Raw genomic sequence first — 27,990 nt, 5'->3', positions numbered from 1 at the left:
GGAAGGAGGGGCCTAGAACGGAAAATTCACTGGGGAGACAAGGAGGGCCTTACAGCAGGAATGATGTTCTTTAGTTCTGCCTGAGGACCACGGTAGGGTCACCATGGAGTTGGGCTTTCACCCATCCTGTGTACAAGGAGACATATGATTTGGTAAACTGGCTGGGCGTGGTGGCTCATGCCTGTAATCCCAGTACTTTGGGAGACTGAGGCAGGCAGATCACCAGGTCAGGAGTTTGAGACCAGCCTGGCCAACATGGTAAAATCCCATCTCTACTAAAAATACACAAATTAGTCAGGCTAGTGGTGCACACCCGTAATCCCAGCTACTGGGATTGAGATTGTGCCACTGCACTCCAGCCTGGTGACAGAGCAAGACTCCATCTCCGGGGGGAAGGAAAAAGAGGAACGATTTGTTACACTTGGGTAAATATATGTATAGTGAGCCTGGGAAAAGGTGCCTGGTGAAAGGTTTCAATTTGGAATGTGACATATTGTGTCAAGTGAGATGAGATTTTGCTGTGTTTACTTTATAACCTGTGTTTATTTTGGCAGACATAGGCAAACAAAGAAAATCAAAATCACCTATAATCCTGCTTCCCAGAGATAACCTAGTAGCATTTCCAGTGTTGTAGTCTATGGACACCCTTGTGTATATTTTGCTTTCTACTCTGCTCTTTTACTTAGTATAGCTTGATAACATTTCTACACTATGATGTTCTACCACAAGCTCATGTCCACTGTATATTTCCATTTCCCTCGATATTTCAGTTGCTCTGCTATTTCATGATTCTTGCAGCCAGTTTTTTGTGCACATAGACCAGGTTTGTTAATCAAGGTACAATTGTTGGCTCACTCTCTTTTGAGTGTGGGGTGCTAGAAAAAGCGCTGAGCAGGAACAGGAGCCTTAGGTTCCGATCAATGGTGCTCACCTGTCTTGTGTCCCTGGATAATTCACTATGTGTCTGTAGCCTCCCTGGCACCCGTGGCAGCTTGGTATTGGGGGTGGGGTGAAAGTCATGCTGGGGCTAACACCAGCAAGGAAGCCAGGGCCATCACAGAGCAGCCCTCCTCTGGAACCCCGACATTACACACCCCATGGCAGCCATTGTAACTCAGAGTCCTGCAGACAAATTCATTGCTGGAGCCAGGTGAAGACTGGGCACACAGCAGATCTGACCAGACCTGCTCTTTCTAATCAGTGAAATGTATAGTTTAGGGAAAAAGAGATAGGACTTCTGGTATGGGGTAATGATTGACCTTGACTATGAGCATCTTACTGGTTTGGGTTTCCGTTTTTCTTCTAGCACATAGACAGTAGTTGCTCTTCTGTCTCCACTAACTTGTTTACTGTTTGTAATTGTGATGATGGCTTTGGAGGAGGCAGGCGTGGTGTGTGTGTGTGTGTGTGTGTGTGTGTGTGTGTGTGTGTGTGTGTGTGTGTGTGTGTGTCAGAGAGAGGGGAGACTGAGTGACTGAAATAGGCTGTTAGTTGCCTGAATGACGGCTCCTCACTTCTGAGGCTGACTTGATGCCAAGTATTATGAAGATTGAGAATGGGAAGTTTGGATTTCTACAGCTGTTGCTATTGTCACTAACAGATACTGAGACACTCCCTGCAGAAGAAAATACCATTTGTCCACTTGACACTGGGTTCTGTCTTACCCCTGTGTGTGTCCTCTAGGCCTTGAGTGGTGTTGGCTATGTGGTGCTGTGCCCAAGGCCTACTTGTGAAGAAGAAGAACCCTTGAGGTCACAGACAAAGTCCTTAAAACAGTAGACAGAGGCCCAGGTTGGTAGCATGTACCTAGGGGCTCCACAGGATAATTTCCAGGCATGTGTAATTCCAAACCCACCTAAAAACATGACCTAGAAGACTTTCCTGTAAATGAATCCTGTGCCATCCCTCCCCTAGAAAGCTAAAGCCACTGAGCTTGTATATGCAATTATGTATGCTGCCTTGGCATCTACTGGTTGTTCATTATGATAGTATACCTCAGCTGGACGTGGTGGCTCATGCCTGTAATCCCAGCACGTTGAGAAACTGAGGTGGGCAGATCACCTGAGGTCAGAAATTCAAGGCCAGCCTGGCTAACATGGTGAAACCATGTCTCTACTAAAAATACAAAATTCACCAGACATGATGGTACCCACCTGTGATCCCAGCTATGGGAGGCTCAGGCAGGAGAATCGCTTGAACCCAGGAGGCAGAGGTTGCAGTGAACCAAGATCATGCCACTGCACTCCAGCCTGGGCAGCAAGTGAGACTCCGTCTCAAAAAACAAAAAACTGTATTCCTCATCCTGGGACTGCCTCCAAATGGTGGTTGTTGGAAATTTTGAGGGAATTGCAGATGTGGCACTTTGGACAGTGATTTGATGGCTAGTCGAGGTAAGTTTTTAGCTGTGAGAACGTGGAAGGAAAAGGGGCTTTGCTTCTGCTTCCGTCTGAGAGTGGGCCTGGAAGAGGGGCACTCGGAGCCAGATGGTTTGTGGTGGCCTTGACATCATAGAAAGCTGGCCCTTTTTCCCTCTGATGACCCTGTGACGTTGGGCGGGGTGTGTTTGTGGGTGCATTTATAGCAGGGGCTGGTTGCTTCTTTTCTTGTTCTCTTTCTTGGCTCTCTGGGATGCTGAGTGGCCCCTGGCTTTGCTGTTCCCCCTTATTAGTCACGGACAGGCAGTTGCTCCAGCCAGGGTGGAGTCCTCTCCCTTTACCCACAGGGCTGCCTGTTGTTTTGCTTTGTAGAAACTCCAGGAGGAGGAGGAAGAGAGCAACACCAGCAAAGTGCCCACTGCTGTGTCAGATGATCATCTCTGAGAGGAAGGTGGTGACAACTCAGGGAACATGAACACCCCACCTTTTCCTTCAGCACAGCTCTCACCGCCAGCACAAAGGGCTTCGCTAGAGAAGTTTTTGGAGGGAAACAGCAGGACTATTTGTGGCTTGGATGGCCTATTCCGCCTAGAACCCGTGTAAGAGCTTGGATGATTTACTTGGAGAAAATTACATCTTTCACCAAATGCAAATTGGATTCCCACCTCCACCCCCTTTTAGGCTATGGGAGTTGGTGTTGGGACAGGCTGGCAGAGAATAGTGGAGTCGATCCTAGCTTGGTCTCTTGCCTTCCCTCTTTTCCTCCATCCTTCATGGACAATGCATGCAAAATTATCATAGGAAGAAAGCTTATTCAGGATATAAACTTGAAATTTCCAGTGTCCTAGGAGCCTCTCATGAAGCCCAATTCTAAGAAGGGGCAAGCTACTCTGCCAGGGGTCATCTCCTGGGTCACTGGACTGACTGCTGAGTTCTGTAGGAGAGGAAGCACCACTAGAACAACTCCATTGGAACAGCTCCATCAGGACTTGTGGGCCTAAATTCTCCTGGCCTAACAGGGTCTGTCTCCAAACCCTTTTTCCTAAGAGCTGAGCAAACCAAACATCAATAAACTTGACAAAGGACTTTGTTGTGGCCATGATGGAGACACCTACTCGGAAGAGCTACTACCTAGGTGTGATCGTGCTGGGGGCTATCTGCTGAGTGTATTTGTGGAGGCCCACATTTGGGAACTCTGTTATCTTGAGTTAGGAATGGGAAGGTTCTTTTTTATAGACGTATTTCCCCAGGGACTTCTGTGTGTCACATCACCTCTGATGCCTTTATCTCAATGCTGTGTTGGGAACCTCAGCCATCAGCCCAAGTGCTTGTTTTATTCCAAGTCAGGGTAATCCCAGCCAACTTACTCTGACCTTTACTGAAAACTAATCTTAATTCATTCCACTCTGACAAATCCAAAGCTGCTTCTGAGAGATAAGAGGGAAGGAGTAGAAGCAGAAAGGTGGTGCCCCCTTGCAATGGGAATTGAGTCTGCTAGAATTAAAAGCTTATCTCACCTCTGCTGGGGATAGTATTTGTACCACCAACCCCTATCCCCACCTGCTTTGAGTAATAATCCTTATTAGATGTTCTAAACTTAAAGGGATTCTCTTTAAATCAACTCAAGCTGACCTCCTTTTTTATCTAGCCTGCTGTCTGGCTGTGCTCATTGGCTTTGGTAATACCTCCTAAAAATGAGATTTTGGTAACTTCTATGCATTGGGCAGCTGCGATCATGACCACCATGCTGTCTTGCTCTGGCCACTGCCCTGGCCTCAGTGTATCAGGGCAGCCTGACCTGGCTGTAGTACTTCGGTGCCTGGGCCACTGCCTGAGAGGACCCAGGGTGTGTGTGTGTGTGTGTGTGTGTGTGTCTGTGTGTTTGTAGAGATTTAAGCAATGGATGCAAGGAATGTGCTGTATGTAACAGAAGAAAGAAGTCCATGCTTTTGGTAGTAGTGAATCAGTGCGGAAGAGAGGTGAGGGTGTGCCTTACTTTTTGATAAGGAGAAAGATGTTTACTCATCAACCCTTCAAAATGTATTAACAAAATGTTCACCAAACCTATTGCTTTATTTTAAAAACATAATTTGTATTTTCTATTTTTAAGATCAGACGTTTCAAGACAATAAAAAATTCTCAGAAAGCAGTCTTCCTTATCATTTGGTGGGGCAGAGATGGCTCTTGGAAGTCCATACAAGACTGTCACACACACATTCCTGAGGCGCGTCTCAGGTGTGGGGAAGGACTGGGCTGGAGGGGAGCATGCAAGGCTAGAGGAGCAGCAACTGTGGCCTTCCACAGGAGCATCTCACTGTTGCCAGACGTTACCATCTGGGATGGATATTTTTTAAAGACAAGGCTGTAAAGGTTACTGTTTGCCTACGTGGGGGGGCAGCAACTCAGCATCCAGCACATGACCCTGACCTCTTTCCATGCTGGGTACACACTGGAATGTGAGTGACTGCTTATGAGAGAGTCCACTGTTTTTTCTGGCTCGGCTTCAAAGTGTGTTTGAAATGTTTGTTCTCTGTTTACCCCAGCCACACCCCAGCTTGCTGTGGCTGGGGCTCACTGCTCAGTCCCAGTAGCTGCTTTTCTGCGTTCCCATTTTTCTTGTGAAATGTCCAACTTCCTGTCACTCATCCCTCCCCAGTCGTGATCACCTCGTGAATGGATAAGCTGCTACTATCTGTGTTCTGTACATTTTTTTCCCTAGAGAGTTGTACTGTGCCTGTGGCATTCTAGCACCATGTTTATTAGCAATTCTTAGTTGGGGACAAACAATATTATGATTCTCTTTTAAATGATCTAGGAAGGGACCCAAGCCTGGGCTACTAAGAAATCTAATATTCAATCAGCTGGCTCATGCTTGTAATCCTAGCACTTTAGGAGGCCGAGGCAGGTAGATCACAAGGTCAGGAGTTCGAGACCAGCCTGGCCAATATGGTGAAACCCCATCTTTACTAAAAATACAAAAATTAGCCAGGCGTGGTGGTGGGGGCTTGTGGTCCCAGCTACCTGGGAGGCTGAGGCAGGAGAATCACTTGAACCTGGGAGGCGGCGAGGTGGGGGTTGCAGTGAGCCAAGACCGTACCACTGCATTCCAGCCTGGTGACAGAGTGAGAGTCCATCTCAAAAAAAAAAAGGCGGGGTGCGGTGGCTCACGCCTATAATCCCAGCACTTTGGGAGGCCAAAGCGGGTGGATCACTTGAGGTCGGGAGTTTGAGACCAGCCTGACCAATAGGAAGAAACCCTATCTCTACAAAAAAATAAATAAATAAAAAAATTCTAATATCCATAGTGTCTGCTAAATACTCTAACTATACACCTCTTTAGCTACTTTGGGATCCTGCCGCTACTTATCTGGAATCACATTTCTATGACACATGCTCAGAGGACCTACATTAGCCAATGTTTTCATTCACTCCTTTCATAAGAGGTCTCCATGTGGATCTGCATTCAAATGTTAACTGTCATCGCTGCTTTTCTTACTGCCTCCTAACAATATAGCTGGCAAGTAAAGAAAGGATAGTTCTTACCACTGAGATATTTTCCTAGATGTAGTGTTCTGGGCATATGAGGCCTGGAATTTCTGTAACCAACTTTGGCACCATAAAAGAAGCCAGACTAAGGATGCCAGCATAGGTAGGCAGAATCGTAGAGAAATGGAGCTGGAGTCTTTGATCAAACCATTCTTGAAGCTTATCATCTTGTAATTTGTTTTCAGTTATACAAGCCAGTTATCTTCACTGTTTAAGCTAGTTTAAGGCAGGTTTTGTCCATTCACCTAATGAGCCTTAACTAATAAGAGAATTCCCAATGTATTTAAGTGTATACATGAAGCTTCGTATCACACCCTTATAAACCCCTTGCCTCCCTTTCTGGCCTTTTCTTTCACTTCCTAACTCTTCACCATGCTGTGATTACATAGATCTTACTCCTTGAATAAGACTACTTTTGCCTTATAACTGCTGCTCCCTCTGCTCTGACAGCTGCTCTGTATCTCAAGGCATTTGACTCCTGGGCATTCAAGTCTCAGCTCAAATCCCACCTCTTAGCCTAGGCAACATAGTGAGACACCATCTCTTTCCACCCCCCAAAATATTAGCTGGGTGGTGGTGCACACTTGTAGTCCCAGCTACTTGGGAGGCTGAGGCAGGAGTATCGCTTGAGCCCAGGAAGTTGAGGCTGCAGTGAGGTATGACTATGCCACTGCACTCCAGCCTGGCTGACAGAAAAAAAACAAAAAAAACCCCCAAAATCCTATCTATCTTCTCAGGGATGACTTTCTGATTATCTAAGTTATGGTTCCCCAGTGCCCACCCCACATTCCTCCTTGACCAAAATACCTTGTGTTTGTTAGCATTCTTATCACTATTTGCAGTTCTTTATTCACGTGTTGGCTTGTTGACTTGGTTACCTTGACTACAACATAAGACCCACGTGGCAGGGGCATTGCTTGTGTCATTCGTTTCTCTTTCCCGCATGTCTGGCATGGAGAAGCACTCAACAAATATTTGCTGAAATAACACATGGCCTTTTGGATACATGTGCTGTGTATGAGGGTCCCGCCGGAGAGGCCCTCTGGGTAGCGTTTAAGAGCATCTGTCCGTTCCAGTGCGTTCTCCTCGGGATTTAGTTGTCTTCTTCCCGTGTTGTGCAGTTGTTTCAGCTACGCTGCCTAGTTCTATTTTTTGTCTCTGCTCTCTCAAGGATCTGTTTTTTCTTTAGGAGGAAACAAGAAAGGGTATTGAGTATGTAGTTGTTAATGCAGAATCTTGAAGGTGGGAGAAAAGAAGATTTGACTTCAAGAATACAAGAGAAATGAGCAGGTGACAATAAGGAGCTGGAGGCAGCCAGGCTGACCTGTGTCTTGAGCTGTCCTACTCACTGTGGTGTATTCAATCAGGGATAAAGCTGTGATACTCCTAGGACTCAGAGGAGGCAGGCATGGTCTTGTCTTAGCAGAGGTCAAAGTACAAGGACTGATCAGAGCAGAGGGTTTTTCTATTTATTACAAAAGTTGTTACACAAATACAGCTGACCAGAAGGTCTAAAAACAGCCCAGACTCTTCCAACCCTCATGCATCTGTAGATATAAGGAGAGCCGTGGTCTTGCTCACACATAGGGGAGCCCTTCTTGGAAGAACTGCCTGTCCCTTGGAAGGTTCGGAGTCTTGGGTCCAGCAGCAGAGAGGAGCCCAACGTGAGTGGACAACCCCTTGAGGCAGCCCTTGGTCACAGCTGCTCTGGGTGGGCAGCAGGTTTAAGTTTCATAGTTCACACGTTCCCACCACATAAGTCAAATGAAGGCATGAAAATAAAAGGGAAAAAGAGAAAGGCTGGAAAAGGGAGCCTGGAAGAGGTTGTAAGTTGGGGAAGGAGACACAGTGGTCTTCCGAGGAGCTGGCAACTTCTTGACTTGGATGGAATTACACAGTATTCATTTTAAAATTGTTCTTTAAGTTGTACATACATGTTATATGCTTTTCTGTATGCATGTTAGAACTTTAAATTTTAAAAATGTAAAAAAAAAAAAAAGAGGCTAAAAGTGAACGGGGCTGATGATGGAACAGAAGAGAAATTAAAGAGGAGAGACGATGAAGGAAGAAGACAGCCAAGGTAGAAGACGATGAAGTCCTGGAGGTGGTAATGCTGGCCTCAGTTTCTCTTCTTCTGCCTGGATACTGGTTCTACTTCTAGGTACCGGAGCCCGACTAGCATACCCAGGATGGAGAAACCTTAAATACAGAGAAAAGATTAGTGCCTGACATAAATACAGCACCTTCCTTCTATCTCTCCTGTGTCCACCCTCTGTACTAGCCATAGAGCTGGGGCAGTTCGTGTAGGAGGTCTAGGGTGGTTGGATGCTTACTTGCCACCATCAGGGGTGCCAGGACGCCAATTGTGGGAGCTGCAGTTCCATAGACAAACAACTCAGAGAGGAAGTGCCCCAGGGCGAGGAGGAAGGTCCAGAGTGTGATGTGATAGAGCCTACAAGGAAGCAGACAGAAATGGGAATCAAAGTTACTGTTTGTTCAGAACAGAACAGAGGAAAAGTATCAGACTTGATACATACAAATAAGAACCCAGGATGTGATGAAGGCTTAAAAGAAAGGAAACTTGTCCCTGAGGACATGTTGGCCAGGCTGTTCCTGAGGAACAAGTGTATTTGATCATACCAATATTCTCATCTAGGGCAAAACTGAAGGTTTCAACTGCTAAACTGAGAGGAAAATGGCTCAGGCATCTAGAATGAATTTCCAAGTCTCAGCAAAGTGGTGAACTCAGCTATAGCAAAGCAGAGCCTGAATTATGACAATCCTAGGCAGTCTAGACAACTTTGGATCCAGCACACTTACATATTTTATTTATCTAAATTGGTTGACTCTGCAGTCTAATCCCACCTGGCAGGCATCTGGCCACGCACTTGTCGGTGTTTATATGATGGAAGCCACAGAATGAATGGCCTCATGGGGATTAAGGAGCAAAGACACCTCTGGGGCTTTTAGATGCTCTGGGAATATGCGTTGGTTACTTTGCGTCTTAGCCTAGAAAAGTAGTCACACTGAGGACATGGTGATCAATCTCATGGGAAGAGAACTTGGTTTTCAGCTCTGACTATAAGGTAGAGAAGAAACAGGCTACTAGGTGACTGACTACTTCATTTGCTGATATCTTTTATTAAGTATAATTTTTTTTTGAATTATGAAATATTTCAAACATACAAAAATTTACAGAATACTATAATGAACATCAATGCAACCAACACCCAGCTCCATCAAATCTTAACATTTTGACATTTTGTTTCAGAGACTGTTTTCTAAGAAACAAAAAATTACAGAGAAGAGTTAAAGCATCCTGTGTATTCTTATCCTCCTCTGAGCCTGTCTCCCTCATCCCTACAAGTAACTTGTATCTTACATCTGATTTGTATCTCTCCTGTGCGTGTTTTTAGAAATTTTTTTTGTTTTTTTTGAGATTGAGTCTTGCTCTGTCACTCAGGCTGGAGGCATAATCTTGGCTCACTGCAACCTCCGCCTCTCGGGTTCAAGGGATTCTCCTGCCTCGGCTTCCCAGAGTAGCTGGGATTATAGGTGCATGGCATCACACCTGGCTAATTTTTGTATTTTTAGTAGAGATAGGGTTTTGCCATGTTGGCCAGGCTGTTCTCGAACTCCTGGCCTTGACTGATCTTCCCACCTAGGCCTCTCAAAGTGCTGGGATTACAGGCATGAGCCACCGTGCCTGGCCACATTTTGGAAATGAGTATGTATGTGTGTTGACTTCCAGTCTCCAGTTAGGGAGAGAACAGGATCAGAGTGCACATCAGAAATGCAGGGATCAAAGTCCTAGGTTAGGAAGGGCTGGAAACAGGAGTCAGCGTTTGCAGCCATCCTGTGTGGGGAGAGGGGAAAGTACATGGCAAAGTCTGGGTTGTCTTTGCTCACTCCAAAAGCACAACAAGCAAAAGATATATCCCTTATACTCATTAGCAATTCTTCATCATGGTACAGGTCTTTAAAATAATTTTTCAATCCTCCCTTCCTCTTAGTCACCTTGAGGTGACTATTTTATAGTAATTCTCATTTTATAGATGAAGAGACTGTGCACGGAAGGTAAATGATGGACTTGCTACTGCAAAGCTAGTTACCAACAGAACTGGGACCAGAACTAAACGCACTGCTTCCAAAAGTATGTGTCAATCTAGGACAAGTAAACTGCAGTTTCAAGTTTGAAAATTAAAAAAAAAAAAAAGGTTGAGGAGATCAAGGAGCTAATATCCCTGCTTCAAATCTCATTTGAGTCAGTCTTTCTTAAACTAATTGGATCTCTAATATTTAGATGTGCAAAATCAGGAATGAAAATCATGACCTCCAGCGCTGCTAAGAAGAGACTTAAGATCATGTAGATAAAAGCTTGGCATAGTAAGAGGGGCTCAATAGATATTTTTGCCTCCTGTTTTCCCCAGATGCCAAGAGCCTGGATAAGATAGAAAAACATTTAATGGGAAGCTGTAATTCTGATAGCCTCCCTTGGTGACCTGAACAAACTGTTTCCACCTAGATAGTGATGACTCTTGCTGGGAAGAAAGCTCGAGCCCCCTCCAGTGGCCAGAGTCGGTTACGGCTTCGGATTGCCTGCAATTGTTCACCCTGGTCTGTTTGAGCACACAAGACAGGTAGAATTCAGGAGCCCTAGCTTCTCTTTCACCCTCACCTGCTGATTTTGCATACGCATACAACAGTTTACTCGTGGGTTCCTCTTTTTTCATGGATCGTGATTTCTGTTCATTCCTGCTGCTTAAGGAGGAATGTGAGAAAGGTATGCGTGGGTGGCTACCCTAAAAAGAGCATACCACTCTACTTCTTTAGTAGAAGAAAGGCTGATTCTTTTGTAAAGAAGTGGAGAGGACTGATACAGGCCACTGGATAATGGCCTGCCAGTTTGCTATGTCAGTTCCAAAGAATTTTCAGACTTGAATGAAGACCTGCTAGGTCTATTATGTTTTCTAGGCATGGAAGGAATGTAACCTATTAGTCTTTTATTATGTACATTCTAAGCTAATGCATTAAAATGATTAAAAAACATTTCTCATTACTCAAGGTAACATGTATGCCTTGCATCTGATTTCCAACAAAAGGATGCTAAAGCTCTTCCTTCCCTTACATACGTCTTGTTGTGAATGTCAATGGCACAGAGGCAGCGAATCACTGATGAGAGCAGCGTCCAGATCCCAAAGGTCCGAGCTTGGAGGCCATTCACTGTGTAGCAGAAAAAAGCAAGAGTGTTGAGAAGGGGAGATCTGGGGTTCCTTCCAAACTCCTCCTACTTCACTGGTGGTTCATGGGAGGTAGGCAGCTGAATCTGACCTCTCTGTGGCTGGGCAGGATGGAGGTCCTAGTGGCACACATGAGAAATAGAAGGAAGTTCCAAGGGTGGAAACCCAACAAAGAGCCAAGTTAGGCAAATAACTCCTAGATGTAGTAATTTACCCCTTCTGTCCTGGAAGCCAAGAGGGTCTGGATCAGGACAGGTTTGGGGGAATGTTGTAGAGAATGGTCTGGCAATACAGGATGCCAGGAGGCCAGCACACTTTCAAGGCTGATCCAGAAGAGAACTCAGAGATACTGGGGACCAGTTTAGATGGCCAAATATGGTCTTTAAGATATCAGAGTGCCTGGGTCTCTTCCTGCATCCAGATCTATGCTGTTGGATGAACCAGTACCAGGCTGGTTTCCTGTGTGCATGGCAGTGGGACAAAGTACTGTTTCTTTGCTGGGGGGCACCTTGTTCTTGGTGGCTTTGTTCTGACATTGCTGTATTAAATATCTTATTCTGAAAGTATGGGTCATATTGCACCATAACAGTGGTTCTTGACTCTGGGCATTTATTACAATCAACTGTGGCAGTTTTATAAAATTACAAGGCCTGGGTACCAGACAAACTATATCGTATGCTCTGGAGGAGGGCACCCAGTATAAGTATTTTCTAGAAATTCCCTGCTTGGGTGATTTAAATGCAAAACCATGGAGCTAAGGCATCCAGTGGCTTGAGAATGTCAAAAGAGTGAAAGCAAAGATACTTCCTTTGCTGGTCTATTGCCTGCTGAGTAAGAGAAATTTTAAGGGACAAAACTGACAACTGGAAGGTCTATTCATGTTTACTTGGGCTTTAAGGATTTTTTTCAGCCTTTGGATAACCAGACAGCTCTCCCAAATTCACAATACTGAAAACCTTTAGATGGTAATGAGAAAAAATTCCAGCCAAATATCTAGCATTAGCCCTGGAGAGCTACATTCTTTATAAACTAATTTGATAGCTTTTCTCATGAGAAGACTATGGACATTTCTCTAGTTAAGAGTACTCAACCCGCCCTAACCAGATTAGGTATCAGGTGAAATTCTGTGGGACCCTTTAAAGCACTGCTGTGTTTAGGAGAGTACCATGATGGCCACTAGATCATAAAGGAGATGGCAGCCTCCATTTGTGTGCTGGATGAACACATACACACACAAAGTTCCGCTCAGCTATATGCCTAAGTCACATGACCTCTAGACTTCTTTGCCTCAACTTGAAACTCAAAGGGCTAGAAAAGATAACCTCTAAAAATCTGTGAATCCATATAGGGTTCCATGATCATCTGAGGGCAGCCTTTGAAGGTGAAAAGATGGAATTATTCTGCTCTCTTTCCCAGGTTCTTTACTCTTATTATATTTGAGCTTTTCTTAAAATGAGCCTTAGCCTACTTAATTTCATTTTATACCCAGACACTGCAGAAAAACGAGCTAGGTCAGAGCCTGAATCTGGGTTAGCTATAAATGTGACACAGAATTGTCATCTGCTGTGAAACAGTGCTGCAGCTTAAACTACCCCACACATCAGCGTGATGAAGTGCAAGCTGAAATGGACACACACTCTCAGCAGAGAGGCTCAGGAAGCCAGGAAAGGCCGCCATGGGCCTTCTTAAGTTTCATTTTTGGAGACCAACTTGAAGGGATTTTAAATATCTTCTCAGGGACTATGTCATGGGAAGACCTTGGATTAAGAACTTTCCATCTGTAACATGGAATATGAATCATGTAAGCCCCAGCCTCATTCTGAAGAGGGCGTTGAGAAATAGGAAAAGCTTCTTTATGGCTTTCTAGTGAGGCAACACAGAGTCACCATATAAGTCTATTTCCTCACTTGCCCTTATAATGCCTTTTTTTTTTTTTTTAATATGCAAAATTGCCCAGGGCAGTGTAAAATGAATGAAAAGTATTCAGAGAAGCCTGGAGGAAAAAGGGTCAAGTTCTCACCACAAAGTCTATTACTCCAGTGACTGCCAAAGGCTAACTAAGGCAGCATCGGAATCATCTGGGAAGCTTTTAGCAACTGGATTCCTGAGCTCCATCCAGGTTCAATAAATAGGTTTGGTGAGGGAAATGGGTACCTGTGTTTGTTGAAGTTTCCTAGGTTATTCTGATATACAGCCTGGTTTGGGAACCACAGCATAGGGCCAGTCCTACAAAGGATGCAGAAATTCTTTTATTTCTTACCAAGGTTTGGCTTGCCAGTGTAGAGCTTTTCATAGAGAAAGGTGTGGTCTCGGAAGCTCTGCAGCGTGTTCCCCATGGCTATGATGGACACCATAACCAGCCAGCTTCTTAACACATTCAGGAAACGGCTCATGACTCCCCTCAAACCTGGGAGGGCTTTTTGCCTTGGAAACAAAGGCAGAGGGCATGAGATAATGAGGGCCAGTCTATGTTAACCATAAGTAGGAAGGGAGGAAGAATGAAGCAGGCCAAGAAAAGATATTTATTCACACTAATAGAGGTGAATGAACAGTATACTTCGCAATAAGTCGCACAGTACTTATCTCTGTCTAAGCAATTTCTCCAAAATATTACCCTAAATCAGAACTCCTCCTCTGGGTTGGAATCAGTCCTCTATCTTCACTTCTATACCTTCATGTTTTCATGCCACTCCTTTGAAATACAAGTAGCTCAAAGGTGATTCTAACTATACGCACAGACACCTGCCTGGCTATTGATAACGGATTTCTTCCAAGCCTATAGAGCTTTATACATTTGAGTGGAACTTATGGGGTGAGGTCACTATGTACATCCCTAGGTTTTCTAGACTCTGCTTCTCAGGTATACCATGCTCCGTAAACTAGAAAAACAATCTAAAAGTTAAACATAAATAAACTGCTGTGTGTCAACTCAAAATAAAATCCTAAGCCTACCACGGACTGAAAAGAGCCCCTCTTGGCCTAGGGGACCCCAGAAAAATCCTAAAACTAAGGTCCTGGCCATGATGAGATGGGAGATCTAACATGCCCTGTTATATTCTTTCCCTTTTCAGATTTAGGGACAGCAACTTACCAGCATTTAAGTTAACATACAGATCATAAGACTTACAACAGATTCTTTGTGCAAAATGTTACCAAATTATAAACAAGACCTAAGGCCATGCCAGGCAAGGGTTAAGTCACACACTCCGACACTTAAAGAATACAACTTATATTCTGCCACCAGGTTTTTTTCTAAAGCATTTAGACAAGCACTGGCCTTGAGATAAGCAATATTAAGACAACTGTGGCTCATCCAGCTCACAAAGGCTGACTACCTGACCCCTGTTCCACCTGTTGTGACTACAGCTTTGATTGGACAAGTGACGGATTTCAGTAACTTTCTTCAGATAAGATCACTGACTGTGGACTGCTCCTGGCCAGTTTACCAAGATCACACACTTGAGTGTCTTGGTGTCCTGAAAAGACTTCTTGACCTACAGCACCTAGCTGTAATTGACTTCAATGGGAGGGCTCCACTCCAAAGTGAACAAGGGTCATATGTGGTTACATGCATGTTTGTTCAATATGCACGTATCAGGACCACCTTCATGAATATTCATAGCTCCTCCTGGAACCTGTTGAATATGTATGTTTAGCCAACCTGTCCAGCATAAAGCTCTACCCCAAACCCTTCTCCTTCAAAGTACCTGTCTCTGGTCTTGGTGGGAGGCATTCTTCCCTGTGGGATGGCTATGAGCCTTTGCAAGAGATAAAGCCTCTTTTCCTTTTCCAGATTTATAAATTGTGTGTTTTAAGTTAACGTGTGACTTTAGGACTAGTAAGAAAATTATATAGCAAAGGAAATAGCAATTCTGGTGTTGGCTTGCAAAAGAATAATAGGTTTCAGTCATCAAGCACTTACACCATGAACTATGCCAAGCACCTACCGTATATTACCATTTAATCCTTACAGGAAGGCTGACAGGCTCTATTAATATTTCTACCCTACAGATGATGGTTGGAACAGAAAGGTTAAATGAGTTTCTTAAGGTCACGCAGCAAAGTTGGCAGAGCTAAGAATCATGGTCTGTTGGACTCTTGCAATGCTACCTCACTGTTTGAGACTATTTTAATGAAGTTCCCATTTTTGAGAAAGAAAAGCATACCATATCCACTTTTGTCTTCAAGTTATGTAGAAAATACAATTAGATACTTTTTGTTTTTTATTTTTTTATTTTTTTGAGATGGGATCTTACTCTGTCACCCACACTGGAGTGCAGTGGTATGGTCATGGCTCATTGCAGCTTCGACATCCCAGGCTTCAGTGATCCTCCCACCTCAACCTCTCTAGTAGCTCAGACTATATGCATGTGCTACAACATCTGGCTAATTTTGTATTTTTTTGTAGAGATGAGGTTTTGCCACATTGCCCAGGCTGGTCTTGAACTCTTGGACTCAAGTCAACCACTCACCTTGGCCTCCCAAAGTGCTGGGATTACAGGTGTGAGCCACTGCACCCTCTTTTTTTTTTTTTTTAAAGGCTTAGATCAACTCTTGTTGAGTAGTGATTTCAGTCAGTCTGATTTAAATAAAACCAAAATAGATAAATAATTTAATAATGGGATGACTTTTTCCCATCCTCATTATCTTCTTGGCCCATGGTTTATCTGTTGTCAGGCAACGTAAGTTTCAGTATTGTTCTACGCTACCCAGTGAGATAGATACTAAAGTCAGTGATGGCCCAAGACAGTGTGAAACACAAAAAAAACCCCAAACAAACAAACAAACAAACAAGAGATCTAGAGAAGGAAGGGTGAATTGATGCACCCTTCAGGGAGAGCTGGATCACAAAGGTGGGCTCTGTCCAAGACCACAGAGACTGAGGGTCTACTGGACATTATAGGCCATTATCACTTGGGCCAAAATCCACCTACCGTCTTTATTTTCTCACCCTCTTTCAAGACGAGACTCCTCCAGGGTTTAGAAAAGATGCACGGATGCCCCTCTCCACTTTTCTGCAAAATGTATCCTTCCATTTCACAGAAGCTCTTAGAAATTCCAACAGATAGCTGATAAGGACAGAGTCTGCGCACTTCTGAATTGCTCTGCCAATTTCTCAACCTAATTTCCCTAAAGCTTTAGGACCTCCTAGCATATATACAACATCTATTTCCAAATTTTGTCCTGGCCCTGGCCCGGCCCAGCCCAGCCCAGCATAGGTGTGGTGTTAAAATTTAATCAGAAGAAAGGGATTCTTATCCTGGCCCTACCACTTAGTAGCTGTGTGACCCTGGGCAAGTCACTTACACTTTTCATTCTCGGTTTCCTCATCTGCAAAATGGAGATAGAAATATCAACCCATTGATATTTCTTAACAAGGATTATTGTAAGAATTATATGAGAAAAAGTGAAGGCTCTTTGTTCAGTGCCAGGCTCATAGTGGCTGCTCATTCGCTCATCCATTCCTTCGTTCCTTGAATTCACTAAACCTTCTCCATCGTCCTAGCTCCCCCTCGTTATCGCCTCTCGAACCCTTTCCCCCCAAAAGGTTGCCTTCCAGGTATCTTCCTTCCATCCCACCTCCATTTTTCCAGACTTTCCGGATCCTCTCAATCAGAAGCCACACAGACACCTACATCCCTTTAATCCTCCATATTCTCCTTACCTGGCGACCGGACCCCCAGTACAGGCGTGGCAGCAGCAGCCGCCGCAAACAAGCTCCCCCAGGACAGCTCCAGCCGGGAGTCCACCTGAGCCATTTGTCCCCGCCCCCTCTCTCAGCCCTGCTCCAGGATTGGGTCGTTTCCGTCAGTCCTCTCTGTGATTGGCTGTCCCGGTTTTGCCCAAGCAGGAGATAGGGAGTGAACCCCTTTACTGCCAATCAGCAGTTGCCGCTGCCTAAGCCTCTCCTCAGGTACGCCGCTCACGCAGTAAGCCCTCCTGTTGGACCTAGCGGAACTCCGGGTTTGGAGTCAACCTCTTAGGGGCGGAGAAAAAAACAGCGGAAAAAAAGAAGACTCCCTTCTGCTGAGGGCAGGGCTCTGCGCCCGCGTGCGCGGCGGTGACGACATTCGCCCGCGCCTGCAGCCGCGCGTTGTCAGCGCCGGGTGGCGGGCGCCTGCGCAGTGGCTCCGAGCGGGCGGTTGCTTGTTGGTTGTTGTAGTAACCGGGGAAGCAGCAGTCGGCGGCTGCCCGGAGCCCTGCTGGGGAAAGAAGAGAGAGGTAGGAGCAGAGTGTGGTCCACGCCTGCCCGCTTGAACCATGGGAAGATGAGACAGGTAAACGCCTGCGCCGGCGCGCTTCCCTACCCCGGGGAGGAGCCTTCCCGGGTCCGGGCTGGCGCTGGCCGCCGCACTTCCCGCTCAGAGCCCGGGAGTAGTTATTGGCTTCCGGGCACGCAGCGTTGAATCGCGGCGGCGGGGTCGTCCTGTCCTTCCCGGGGAGAGCATCAGCAGACCTACCTGCGACTGGGGTGAGCTGGGGGTGGGGCTGAGAAGCAGATTCCTTTAGGGCGAGAAGTCTGCTTAGGCGAGTGTCTCTAATCTTCTTCCGATCGACCTATTTCTCCCCGCTCTGCCGGCAGCCTAGGAAAGGTTGGCATTCCTTCCCTTTTGGAGGTTTTGTTTGTTTAAACTTAAAGGATTTCCCAACATTTTGGGAAAGATTGAGAAATCCCGCTGAGAATCCCCCGAAGAAAGCCATTGAAGTTGTTAGACATTGCCCACTGCGCCGAAGATCTGTATGGATCATTATCAGGGTCGGTGTGTGTGTGATCCCGCTGAGAATCCCCCGAAGAAAGCCATTGAAGTTGTTAGACATTGCCCACTGCGCCGAAGATCTGTAGGGATCATTATCAGGGTCGGGGTGTGTGTGTGTGTGTGTGTGTGTGTCTTATTTACAGTCTCATCGTATTTATGAATGCATGAAAAAGTTAAGAAGGATTGACACCAAGTCATTATCTCTGAGTAATGGGATTATGGTCATTTAAACATGTTCATTTTCTTTATTTGTAGCTCCTGTTTCTTCTGACACACACAACGAACGTGTACTTTTTTTCCTTTGGAAAAAAATATTTTAAGTTAGAAATATAGTGTTGGAAATTTCCTAATTTTATTGCCCATTCCAGAGTCATATCAAAGTTCGTGATTTTTAGTAAGGAAGAATAATTTTTAAGAGTGGAAGGGCATTGTCCCCTCCCCCACCAACTATTTATATGACCTTTGATTCAGGAGAATATATTCTTCTTTCGGTTCATTGTTGAATTTATTTTACTGGAAACGTGATAGCATCTTGTCAGCGTGCTTGTCATAAAGTCTAAATAAATGTTTGCAAGGGTCTTAAACCTTGAGTTTTTATTTATTTGTTTTTAACCCAGGTCAGGTTTGTCTAGCAAGGAATATATATTTTAGGGAATCAGCCACCTACCGCAGACTGCCCTGAAAGTGAAGAATCTATCTTTTTGGTGCATATTAGATTTAGTCAATAATGAGAAACTCATACTTAGTAACAGCTATTCAAATATGTAGCACACAGACAGTATGTTCAAAAAAAAATCTTGATTTTTGTGGCATAGTGAGGCATTGTGATGGAAGGTAAACTTCTAGAGGTTGGGCACTATTTAGGAATATAGTCATCCTCATTACTTAGATGATCAGCAATAACCAATAGACAACGGCATTGTGTTTCAGGTCAATTGATCAGATCAAGTTAATTTCTTGCAGGAATCTGTGCCATCCAAATTGCTTGATCCGGTGAATCTTCTAGGAAAGGTCTCTGAGGCCCCTGTCTGCTGACTGTATGACAAGCCCTAAAGGAAATGCCAATCGTGATGGCCCGGGACCTGGAGGAAACAGCATCATCCTCAGAGGATGAGGAGGTCATAAGTCAAGAGTAAGTAACAGCAAGCCTGCTTTTGACCTGTGCTTTTAGGATGAAAAATAGTTCTCTTTTACTTATATATTCTTTTGTCTAGTGTCATTCCTTGGGTACTATCTAACTCTGGTTTTAGCTTCTATTCGTAATGTAATTTAAAGTCTTATTATTCAGTCCCTATCAGTTATGAGAAATAAGATAAGGCTCTCTTTCTGGGCTCATAAGTGAACACCAGCTCTAGATGTTGTCAAATGCAGGTAGTGGCTCTTGGTGAACTGTTGCTCAGAGCTCCCAATTTAGGAGATTTTGAAATGTTTCAATATTGAAGAAAAACATGCCGAAACTCTATGGCATTAGTTACATTTGCTGATTTTCTCAAAAGCCTTTACAATGATAAAATGGTGTTAATATAGAGATGTCAGGTAACTTACCATAGTAACTCTGAGACAAGGTATTAGAATTCTGTAGCCTGTACTGTGTCCATTGAACCGCATTGCTTTCCTGAGTTCTTTTAGTTAAGATTCCAATTTCATGATTATTGGATCATCACAATAAAAATGAATGATAATGGCTGGGCGTGGTGGCTCACACCTGAAACCCAGCACTTTGGGTGGCCGAGACGGGTGGATCACCTCAGGTCAGGAGTTTGAGACCAGCCTGGCCAACATGGCGAAACCCCATCTCTATTAAAAATACAAAAATTAGCTGGGAGTGGTGACAGGTGCCTGTAATCTTGGCTATTTGGGAGGCTGAGGCAGGAGACTCGCTTAACCCTGGGAGGCGGAGGTTGCAGTGAGCTGAAATCGCACCATTGCGCTCTAGCCTGGACAGCAAGTCTCAAAAAAAAAAAAGAGTGATAATGGTAAGTATAGCTACTATAAATGACAGTAAAGGCTTTGTCTCATCTGTATCTTATATCTTTTTAAATCTGAAGGTGTTACTATTTTCACTTTTTAAATTCAGTCATAAATATCCGGAGATTTCCCCAGTGACCCATAGAGAGTAGTTGATGCATTGAGATTCAGACTTAGCTTTTCTGGATTTTGGTCACTTTGCTTTTTTGCCTCCTTTAATTATTACTTGACAGAGTAAAGAGAGAATCTGGTTTAAAGGTAAAATTTAAGATTCTCCATGATTCCTTTTGGATACATGTGTGCTGTGTAATCTGAAAAAGAGAGGTAATATCTCCCACGGTATTTTGTAGGGGTCTGGTGAAACTCAAATGGAATAATGTGTGTGAAATTACTTTGTAAGTGCTATACAAATATGAGGCATTATTTTTATTGGTTTTAATAATGAAATTTGTGGTGGCCTTATAAGGTAGAAGAGTACTTACTGTAATTTGAAAAAAATTTTTAAAGCATTAAGAAAGCTTTGAGGAAATATTTCTTATCACTGTTAGGTCACAGAAAATAATAGAGATTTGACAGTATATTTGGGTCATTCTTGTTCGGGATAATTAAATGGATAATTCCCTTTGGTTACTTTCCCTTCTTCTGACTTTTTGCTTTTAGTGTGCTGCCTCTTACCCATTTCACAAAGCTTCAAATTTCTGCTGCAAGTATCAGTCTTTCCCTTTTTAAAGGTTGTTCTTTTACTCCATTACTGTCTCTTTTATTAGTGGGCTTACAGATTGGGCCTGACAAATGTTAAATTGAACTATATGAAACTGCCATTTTGGTAGGTCAGAAACAGTCAAATACTGACAATTGGAAATAGTTTGACCTAATATTATAGTTGGAACTTAGTAAATTCTTGCCGACAGAATAATGAAATGAATGAATAAATGAAGGCTTTATACTTTATATTACCTTAGATCAGAGTTGTTAACCCTTTTTATGCCATGGATTCCTTACCAGAATATTTCTAAGGCTTAAAATAAAATACATATCATTACAAAGAGTACTAATTACATTCAAATGCAGTTATTAAAACAAATTTGTAATATAGTAATATGTGCTGTTTTACTAATGCATTAAATAATAAGATCATTTAAAATCTGGGAAAGTTAAATTTTGTTTTAACTTTAGCGTGTTGTCTTCACGCTAAAGACAACAGCATGAAGACTGTTTTTGTTGTTTGTATAGGATCAGTACACTGAGATGGTGGTCTTTGATTAACCATCATAGATGGGGAGTACTGGGAAGCAGCGTAGATGTCTGGGGCACCAGTATGAAGTGTCATCTTTTAGTGACTGAATGATTTTTAGGAGGAGAGTTGCCCGATTATTGTCCAGCCTCATCACACTAGCATTTAGATAGAAAGACCATGGTCACATGTGATCTAGGGAGTGAGTCTTAAAAACTACTATAACTTAGAAGTGGTGTTAAGTGTAAATGATATTTTGAGATATCTGCAACACCTGTAATAAGATATAAAAATATCTGTAATTGACCGGGCACAGTGGTTCATGCCTGTAATCCCAGCACTTTGGGAGGCTGAGGTGGGCAGATCACTTGTGGTCGAGAGTTCAAGGCCAACCTGGCCAACATGGCAAAACCCCGACTCTACTAAAAATACAAAAATTAGCCGGATGTGGTGGCGAGCACCTGTCATCCCGGCCACTCAAGAGGCTGAGGCAAGAGAATTGGTTGAATCCAGGAGGCAGAGGTTGCAGTGAGCCGAGATCGCACCACTGCACTCCAGCCTGGTTGACAGAGTGAGACTCTGTTTCAAAAAAAAGCACACTGCCCAGGAGAAGCATAACTTTTTCAATCAAACAGAGAGAGAAAAAAAAAAAAAAAAAAAAAAAAACCAAAACCACCAAAAAAGCTGTCATTTTAGATAACATCAAAGGCGCATATAATGCCAGTACTACTATGGTTTGTTGCCTGTATTCATAATTAAGAAATACTGAATTTCTGGTAAAAATTAATGAAAATAAAGGTATAATTTTCTCTCTGCTCCCATCCAAATTTATGGACCTCTTCTTCCTTTCAAACTCCTGTTGATTTTTAACTGTTAATCTTGTTTCATCAGCTTATGTCTTGTCTATCAGACACTTATTTTTTGGATTAGGAAGCTTAAATCAATCTTATTCACACCTGGAGCAGGCTTACATTTTAAAAGTTGATTTGGAAGTTTGAAGGCCTTAAATCATCTGAAGATGTTGACTTGATCCAAAGATGTGTATCCATGGACATCTGTTAGATCTGCTCAGATCCCTCTGCTGTGTTAAAGTATTAATTTCTTGCAATTTGGACTTCAGGAATAGAAACTGTCCAGGCAGTCCTTGTTTTGCATGGCATTATTTCAAATAGAAAATGTAAAGAGGCTATTTTTCTATATTTTGCTTGGGGATCCCTAATACCACTTTGTATATAGATATAGAAACTTTCATATAAGAATGTAATGTAAGATTTCTTTGGTCAATGAAAAAATGTCAACTTTAATTGCTGTTGTAAAAGGTTGGCTTTATATCAGTTAAAAAGATCAACAATCAGTTATAAAGTGGGTGCTATGGGAGTTCAGAGAAGAAGGTATCATAATGGGCTGAAGGAGCTGGGGAAGGCTGCCTGCAGGTGGTGAGACTTTGGGTGGGCCTTGGAGAGTGGGCTTAGATGAACAGAGAGAAGTGGGGAAGGCATTTCTAATGGGGTGATGGTATGAAGACGGCCTAGAAGCAAGAATGCAAAAGCTGCTCACAGTTCCGTCTTTGAGTTATGTAGGCTGAGTCCCAGGAGTGAATGATGTCTATTTCTCATAAAATTATTCCTGGAAAACCAAAATGTTTTTAGGCTTTCAATAAAGCAAAGCACAAAACTGATTTACTTTGGCAATTAATTGTTCAAATTCTTTGTTCTTTCATGCTTATAAAAGTAGATTTTAATATATACCAGTTTCTGATGTGTATGAAAATTTAAAGTCCCAATTTTCAGTTTCCTAATCATTCTGAATGTTTTTCCTTTTAGCACCACTTGGTGGGAGCATGTTTTTCATGACAGTTTCACGTATGTCTTAAGTATTATTTATCTGACCTTATTGTTTACTCCCTCTTTTATCTTTCCACAGGTTGTAAGTGAAAGATTTCTCTGTTGGAGACTTGTCTTTCCACAGATAGTACAGTTAGGGCCTGGGCTCTTCTCAGCTGTGTATCTGTTTATTGTGTTCCTCCTGTCAGGCATTTTTAAGTTGGAGCAGCAGTCCATTGTTTGTAAATGCTAAGGCATAGTGGTGCCAGTTGGTAGCTAGTGCTAGATTGACAGAGAACTTTGGATAATTTCCAGAGTTCCTGTCCAAGACTTTGTAGGCTGCCTGTTTTTTCTGTACTTGCTGATTTAGAAATATAGTGGAAAAATTAATGTTGGAAGAGATCATAGGAATCGGCTGGCTTCATGCCTACATTTTACAGGTGTTGAAGAAGCAAGCAAGCCACAAAAAAATCCTTCTTGCTAAAAAAGGTACCCTATCAACAGCATTTCTCACAAGTGGGTACTGTCACCAAGTTGAAGAACAAGAACAATAAGCATCTACATGCCATTTCTAGAAAACAGGGAATGAACTAGGTATGGTGTTGTTTGTGTTCTTCACTAAAAAGCAGTTGGCAGCTTGCTAAAGTCGAAAGACTGCTTCACTCGTAGGATTGGGAGCCTGAAAGACTGCGCATTCAGAGTGTGGATCTTTTTAAAGTTGGATTGGGAGGGACTTGGCCATGAGATTTGTGGTGTGGCCCTTGTTAAGGGATGTGATTATGTGAGTTTTTAAGAATTGAATGAATCTTGGCCAAATGGATTGTATTGCATTTAAGGAATTGGTTAGTTTAAGTTCTCAAAGAATTGAATCCAAGGTATTCAATATATAGAACTTTGCTGAAATGCCATTAAGGAGGCAAACAGTAGAAAGAATACAGATGTTGGGTTCAAATACCTCATCCCTTATTTAACCAGCTGTATGACCTTAGGCAGGTTACTTAACCTTTCTGAGACAGTTTTTCTTTAGTTTGTAGTATGAGCAAGGCGATTAAGTGAGATGTGAAAGCTCTTAGTGTAAATCCTGGCACATAGTAGGGATTCAGTTCATTTAATTTTCTTTCTCTTCCTACCTCCCTGCCCTAATGAGGGTGAAGATTTTCCTAATCTTTGAGTAAATATCTATCAGCCTAAAATTAAGCTGAGATTTCCTGAGGATAGGGAAAGAGAATAAAGTCAGAAGTCTCTTTCTCTCCTGTGGTTTTATACTGGAGGAAAATATATATTGTTCCAATTAGCATGGGCTTTCTTTAAATTGTGTTATTTTATTTTATTTATTTATTTTTTGGGACAGAGTTACACTTTTGTTGCCCAGGCTGGAGTGCAATGGCACGATCTCGGCTTACCACAACCTCTGCCTCCCAGGTTCAATTGATTCTTCTGCCTCAGCCTCTCAAGTAGCTGGGATTATAGGCGCCTACCACCCCATGTGGCTAATTTTTTGTATTTTTAGTAGGGACGAGGTTTCACCATGTTGGCCAGGCTGGTCATAAACTCCTGGTCTCAGATGATCCACCCTCCTCGGCCTCCCAGAGTGCTGGGATTACAGGCGTGGCTCACTGCACTTGGCCAAAATACATGATTTTAATTGGGATACTTGTATTAATTTAGAGTTCCTAGCTCAGAATCTTAGGATGCATCATCCAGTTGGCTTGAAAATGTACTATAGAGTGTAAAAGGGGTATGTAAATTATTGTGAACTCAGTTAGGATTCTTTGTGTGCACAAAGAATTAAAACATAATCCAGTGGTCCTAGGTAATAAAGAGAATATGTTCACTCATATTTAGGCACGTCTTGATTCTGAAACTCCCGCTTTAACACCCAGGATCTCGATCTCTTCAGTCAGGCTCCTGCTGACTTTCTCCCTCACCAACAGCTAAGGCCCTCCCTTCAAGGTCACAAAATGGTTGTTGCAGTTCCATACTTCTCATTCTCCTCCTGTACCATAAAAAGGAAGACAGGCTCTGTAGCCACTAGAGAAGAGAAAGAAGCCATTGCTTTCTCACAGTCTCAGAACATGTCTCCTTAAACTCATGGGCTCCAGTTGGTTTATGTGCCTATCTCTGAACCAATAACTATATTGAATGATGAAATACCTTGATTGGCTGAAACCAATCAAGGCCCATCCCTGGACCAGGGATAGAGTTAATTTTAAATACACAGCTAAGAATGGGAGATATGATTTCCCACCAGATATTTGGGATTTTTTTATTCCAGAAGTAAGGGAAAACTTGCAAAGCAACAAACCATAGTAATCTACATCAGCAGTTCAGATTTTGAGCTGTAAATTAATGAAGGCTTTTGTTGTGGTTATAGGGATCATCCATGTATCATGTGGACTGGAGGCTGCAGGAGAATTCCAGTTTTGGTATTCCATGCTGAGGCTATTCTGACAAAGGACAACAATATGAAAGTAATCGGAGGTGGGTATAACTTCTCCCACAGGGGATGGAGCTGGGCATGGCCTGGACATCCTGGTCTTGAAAAAATTGATATGACATATATATAGGGAAAGAGCCTTGGCCGTGAGTAAAATCGGTGGAGTTGTTGTACTCAAATATTATAATTTCTTAAATTGTTTTCTGCTTATGTTTTTCCTCTGAATTTTTTTTTCCAGAATCATGTGTGCATGTGTTTATTTTTTTATTGTGGCAAAATGTGCATAAGAAAATTTACACATTTTAACCATTTTAGAGTGTACGAGTCATTGTTGTTTAGTATATTCACAGTATTGTGCAGCTATCACCACTGTCTAGTTCCAGAACGTTCTCATCATCCCAAAAATACAGCCTATACCAATTAAGTAGTTATCCCAGCCCCCATACCACCAGTCCCTGGCAAACACTAATCTATTTTCTGTTTTTATAGATTTGCATATTCTGGATATTTTGTATAAATGGAGTCATGTGATATGTGGCCTTTTTTGTTGGGCTTCCTTTCACTTAGCATAATGTTTTTGAGGTTCATCCAGGTTGGAGTTTGTATCAGTCCTCCATTCCTTTTTATGGCTGAGTAACATTTATTGCATACTAGTGAATATATTCCAATGATACACCACATTTTGTTTTCCTCTGAAATTTTTTTCCAGTCATGAGTTGATGTACATTTTTTTTGTTTCCACCTTTTTCTAAAAATTTTATTTTTAAAATTTATTTTTTTGATACAGTGTTGCCCATGTTGATCTCAAACTTTTGTCCTTAGCAATCCTGCCTTGGTTTCATGGATGAGCCGCTGTGCCTGGCCCGTTTCCACCTTTTGTCTGTTGTGAATTGTGCTGCTATGAATGTTCATGGGAAAGTTGTTATTGGACACCTATCTTCAGTTCTTTGGGTATACCTAGGAATGGAATTGGTAGGCTGTATGGTATAATTCTGTGTTTAACTTATTTTGTGTCAAACTGTTTCCCATAGCAGCTGCACCATTTTACATGGCCATCAACAATGTATAGGGGTTCCAGTTTCTCCACATCCTCACTAATATTTGTTATTTTCTGTTTTTGAGATTATAGCCATACCAGTGGATGTGATGTGGTATCTGGCTGTGGTTTTGATTTGCATTTCCTAATGAGTAATGACATTGAATATCTTTTCATGTCCTTTTTGGCCATTTGTGTATTTTCTTTGGAGAAATGATTATTTAAGTCCTTTTTTCATTTTAAAAATTGAGTTGTCTTTATCATTGTTAAGTTATAAGAGTTTTATATGTTATGGATATTAGACCAGATATGTCTTAAGCAAGCCTTTTCAACATGACAAAGGACATTTCTTCAAAAATGGCTGTTACGATGTTGATAGGGAGTGCATTGAATCTATAAATCACTTCCGAGGGCATTGCCATTTTAACTGTGTTAAGTCTTCTATAAACATGAGATGTCTTTCCAATTTTGGGGACTTCTTTAATTTCATCAGTGTTTTATAGTTCTCTGTGTACAAGTCTTGTTCCCTGTTGGTTAAATTCATTCCTAAATATTTTATTCTTTTTGATGTTATTGCAAACAGAACTGTTTTCTCAATTTCATTTTTTGGGTTATTCACTGCTAGTGTATAGAAATACAACTGAGTTCTTTATATTGATATTGCATCCTGAAACCTTGTTGAACTCATTTGTTAGCCCTAATAGTTTTTGTGTTTAGGTTTGTCTGCATATTATGTGCAAATAGAGAGAATTTTAGTTCTTTCTGTCCAACTGGATGCCTTTTATTTCTTTTTCTTCCCTAATTGTTCTGGCTAGAATTTCTAGTACAGTGTTGAATAGAAAGAGGGCATCTTTGTCTTGTTCTTGATCATAGGAAGAAAGCTTTCTGTTTTCTATTGGGTGTGATATTAGCTGTGGGTTTTTCGTAAGTATCCTTTTACATGTTGAGAAAGCTTGCTTCTATTCCTAGTTTGCTGTATATTTTTATCATGAAAAGGTGTTAGTCAAGTGCTTTTCTCCATCAAATGAAATTATATTTCCCTTTTCATCCTATTAATGTGGTATGTTACACTGACTGACTTTTATATGTTGAACCTCCCTTATATTCCGAGATAAATCCCACTTTGTCAGAGTGTATAATTGCTAATATTTTGTTGAACATTTTTTGTCTGTATTTATAAGGGATGTTGATTTATAGTTTTCTTCTGATGCCTTTTTCTGGCTTTGGTGTCAAGGTAATGCTGGCCTCATAGAATGGGTTCCCTTCAACTTCTGCTTGTTGTAGGTCTATTCATATTTTCTATTTCTTCTTAAGTCAGTTTTGGTAGTTTATGTATTTCTAGGTATTTGTCCATTTTATTTAGCTTGTCTAGTTTGTTTGCATACAATTGTTCATAGTATTCTTTTATAATCCTTTTGATTTCTGTAAGGTCTGTAATAATGTCCCTACGTTCACTTCTGATTTTAGTTATTTCAGTCTTTTCTCTTTTTTCCTTAGTCTAGCTAGAGGTTTGTCAATTTCATTGATAATTTTTAATTTTTTTTTTTTTTTTTTTTTTTTTTTTTTTTTTTTT

General features: G+C 42.3%; 3 protein-coding genes across 25 annotated transcripts in view; 2 read left to right on the top strand and 1 right to left on the bottom strand.

Moving 5' to 3' along the window:
- FLVCR2 (FLVCR heme transporter 2) overlaps window positions 1–4,521 on the top strand; it is a 64,393-nt gene extending 59,872 nt beyond the window's left edge. For both annotated transcript variants that reach the window (XM_017528603.2, XM_037738525.1), the window contains exon 10: window positions 2,748–4,521. In XM_017528603.2, the coding sequence (XP_017384092.1) occupies window positions 2,748–2,819 (72 nt within the window). In that variant the 3' untranslated portion in view covers window positions 2,820–4,521. The remainder of the gene's footprint in view (window positions 1–2,747) is intronic.
- Window positions 1–17,239, bottom strand: part of ERG28 (ergosterol biosynthesis 28 homolog) — a 31,482-nt gene extending 14,243 nt beyond the window's left edge. The window contains exons 1-5 of one of the 2 annotated variants that reach the window (XM_017528609.2): window positions 16,827–17,239; window positions 13,422–13,585; window positions 11,054–11,144; window positions 8,255–8,373; window positions 7,369–8,120 (exon numbers count right to left, since the gene is read on the bottom strand). In XM_017528609.2, the coding sequence (XP_017384098.1) occupies window positions 8,041–8,120; window positions 8,255–8,373; window positions 11,054–11,144; window positions 13,422–13,554 (423 nt within the window). In that variant the 5' untranslated portion in view covers window positions 13,555–13,585; window positions 16,827–17,239 and the 3' untranslated portion in view covers window positions 7,369–8,040. Of the gene's footprint in view, window positions 1–7,368; window positions 8,121–8,254; window positions 8,374–11,053; window positions 11,145–13,421; window positions 13,586–16,826 lie in introns of those variants that run through there. The other variant, XM_037738527.1, reaches the window with a different exon arrangement.
- Window positions 17,240–17,281: 42 nt separating this feature from the next.
- The window catches only part of TTLL5 (tubulin tyrosine ligase like 5), a 286,353-nt gene continuing 275,644 nt past the window's right edge, over window positions 17,282–27,990 (top strand). For 16 of the 21 annotated variants that reach the window (XR_005200287.1, XR_005200288.1, XR_005200289.1 and 13 more), the window contains exons 1-3: window positions 17,304–17,439; window positions 18,883–19,051; window positions 25,319–25,425. Coding sequence is in view for 16 of the 21 variants with exons in the window: in XM_037738520.1 (XP_037594448.1) it covers window positions 18,978–19,051; window positions 25,319–25,425 (181 nt within the window). In the remaining 5 variants the exon portion in view is untranslated. Of the gene's footprint in view, window positions 17,440–17,507; window positions 17,634–17,664; window positions 17,755–17,933; window positions 18,002–18,882; window positions 19,052–25,318; window positions 25,426–27,990 lie in introns of those variants that run through there. The other 5 variants (XM_037738524.1, XM_037738522.1, XM_037738516.1 and 2 more) reach the window with 5 other exon arrangements.

The sequence above is a fragment of the Cebus imitator genome, unplaced genomic scaffold (genome assembly GCF_001604975.1).
Source record: "Cebus imitator isolate Cc_AM_T3 unplaced genomic scaffold, Cebus_imitator-1.0 Scaffold54, whole genome shotgun sequence".
NCBI lineage: Eukaryota > Metazoa > Chordata > Mammalia > Primates > Cebidae > Cebus > Cebus imitator.
This window is presented reverse-complemented; position numbering and strand designations above follow the sequence as displayed.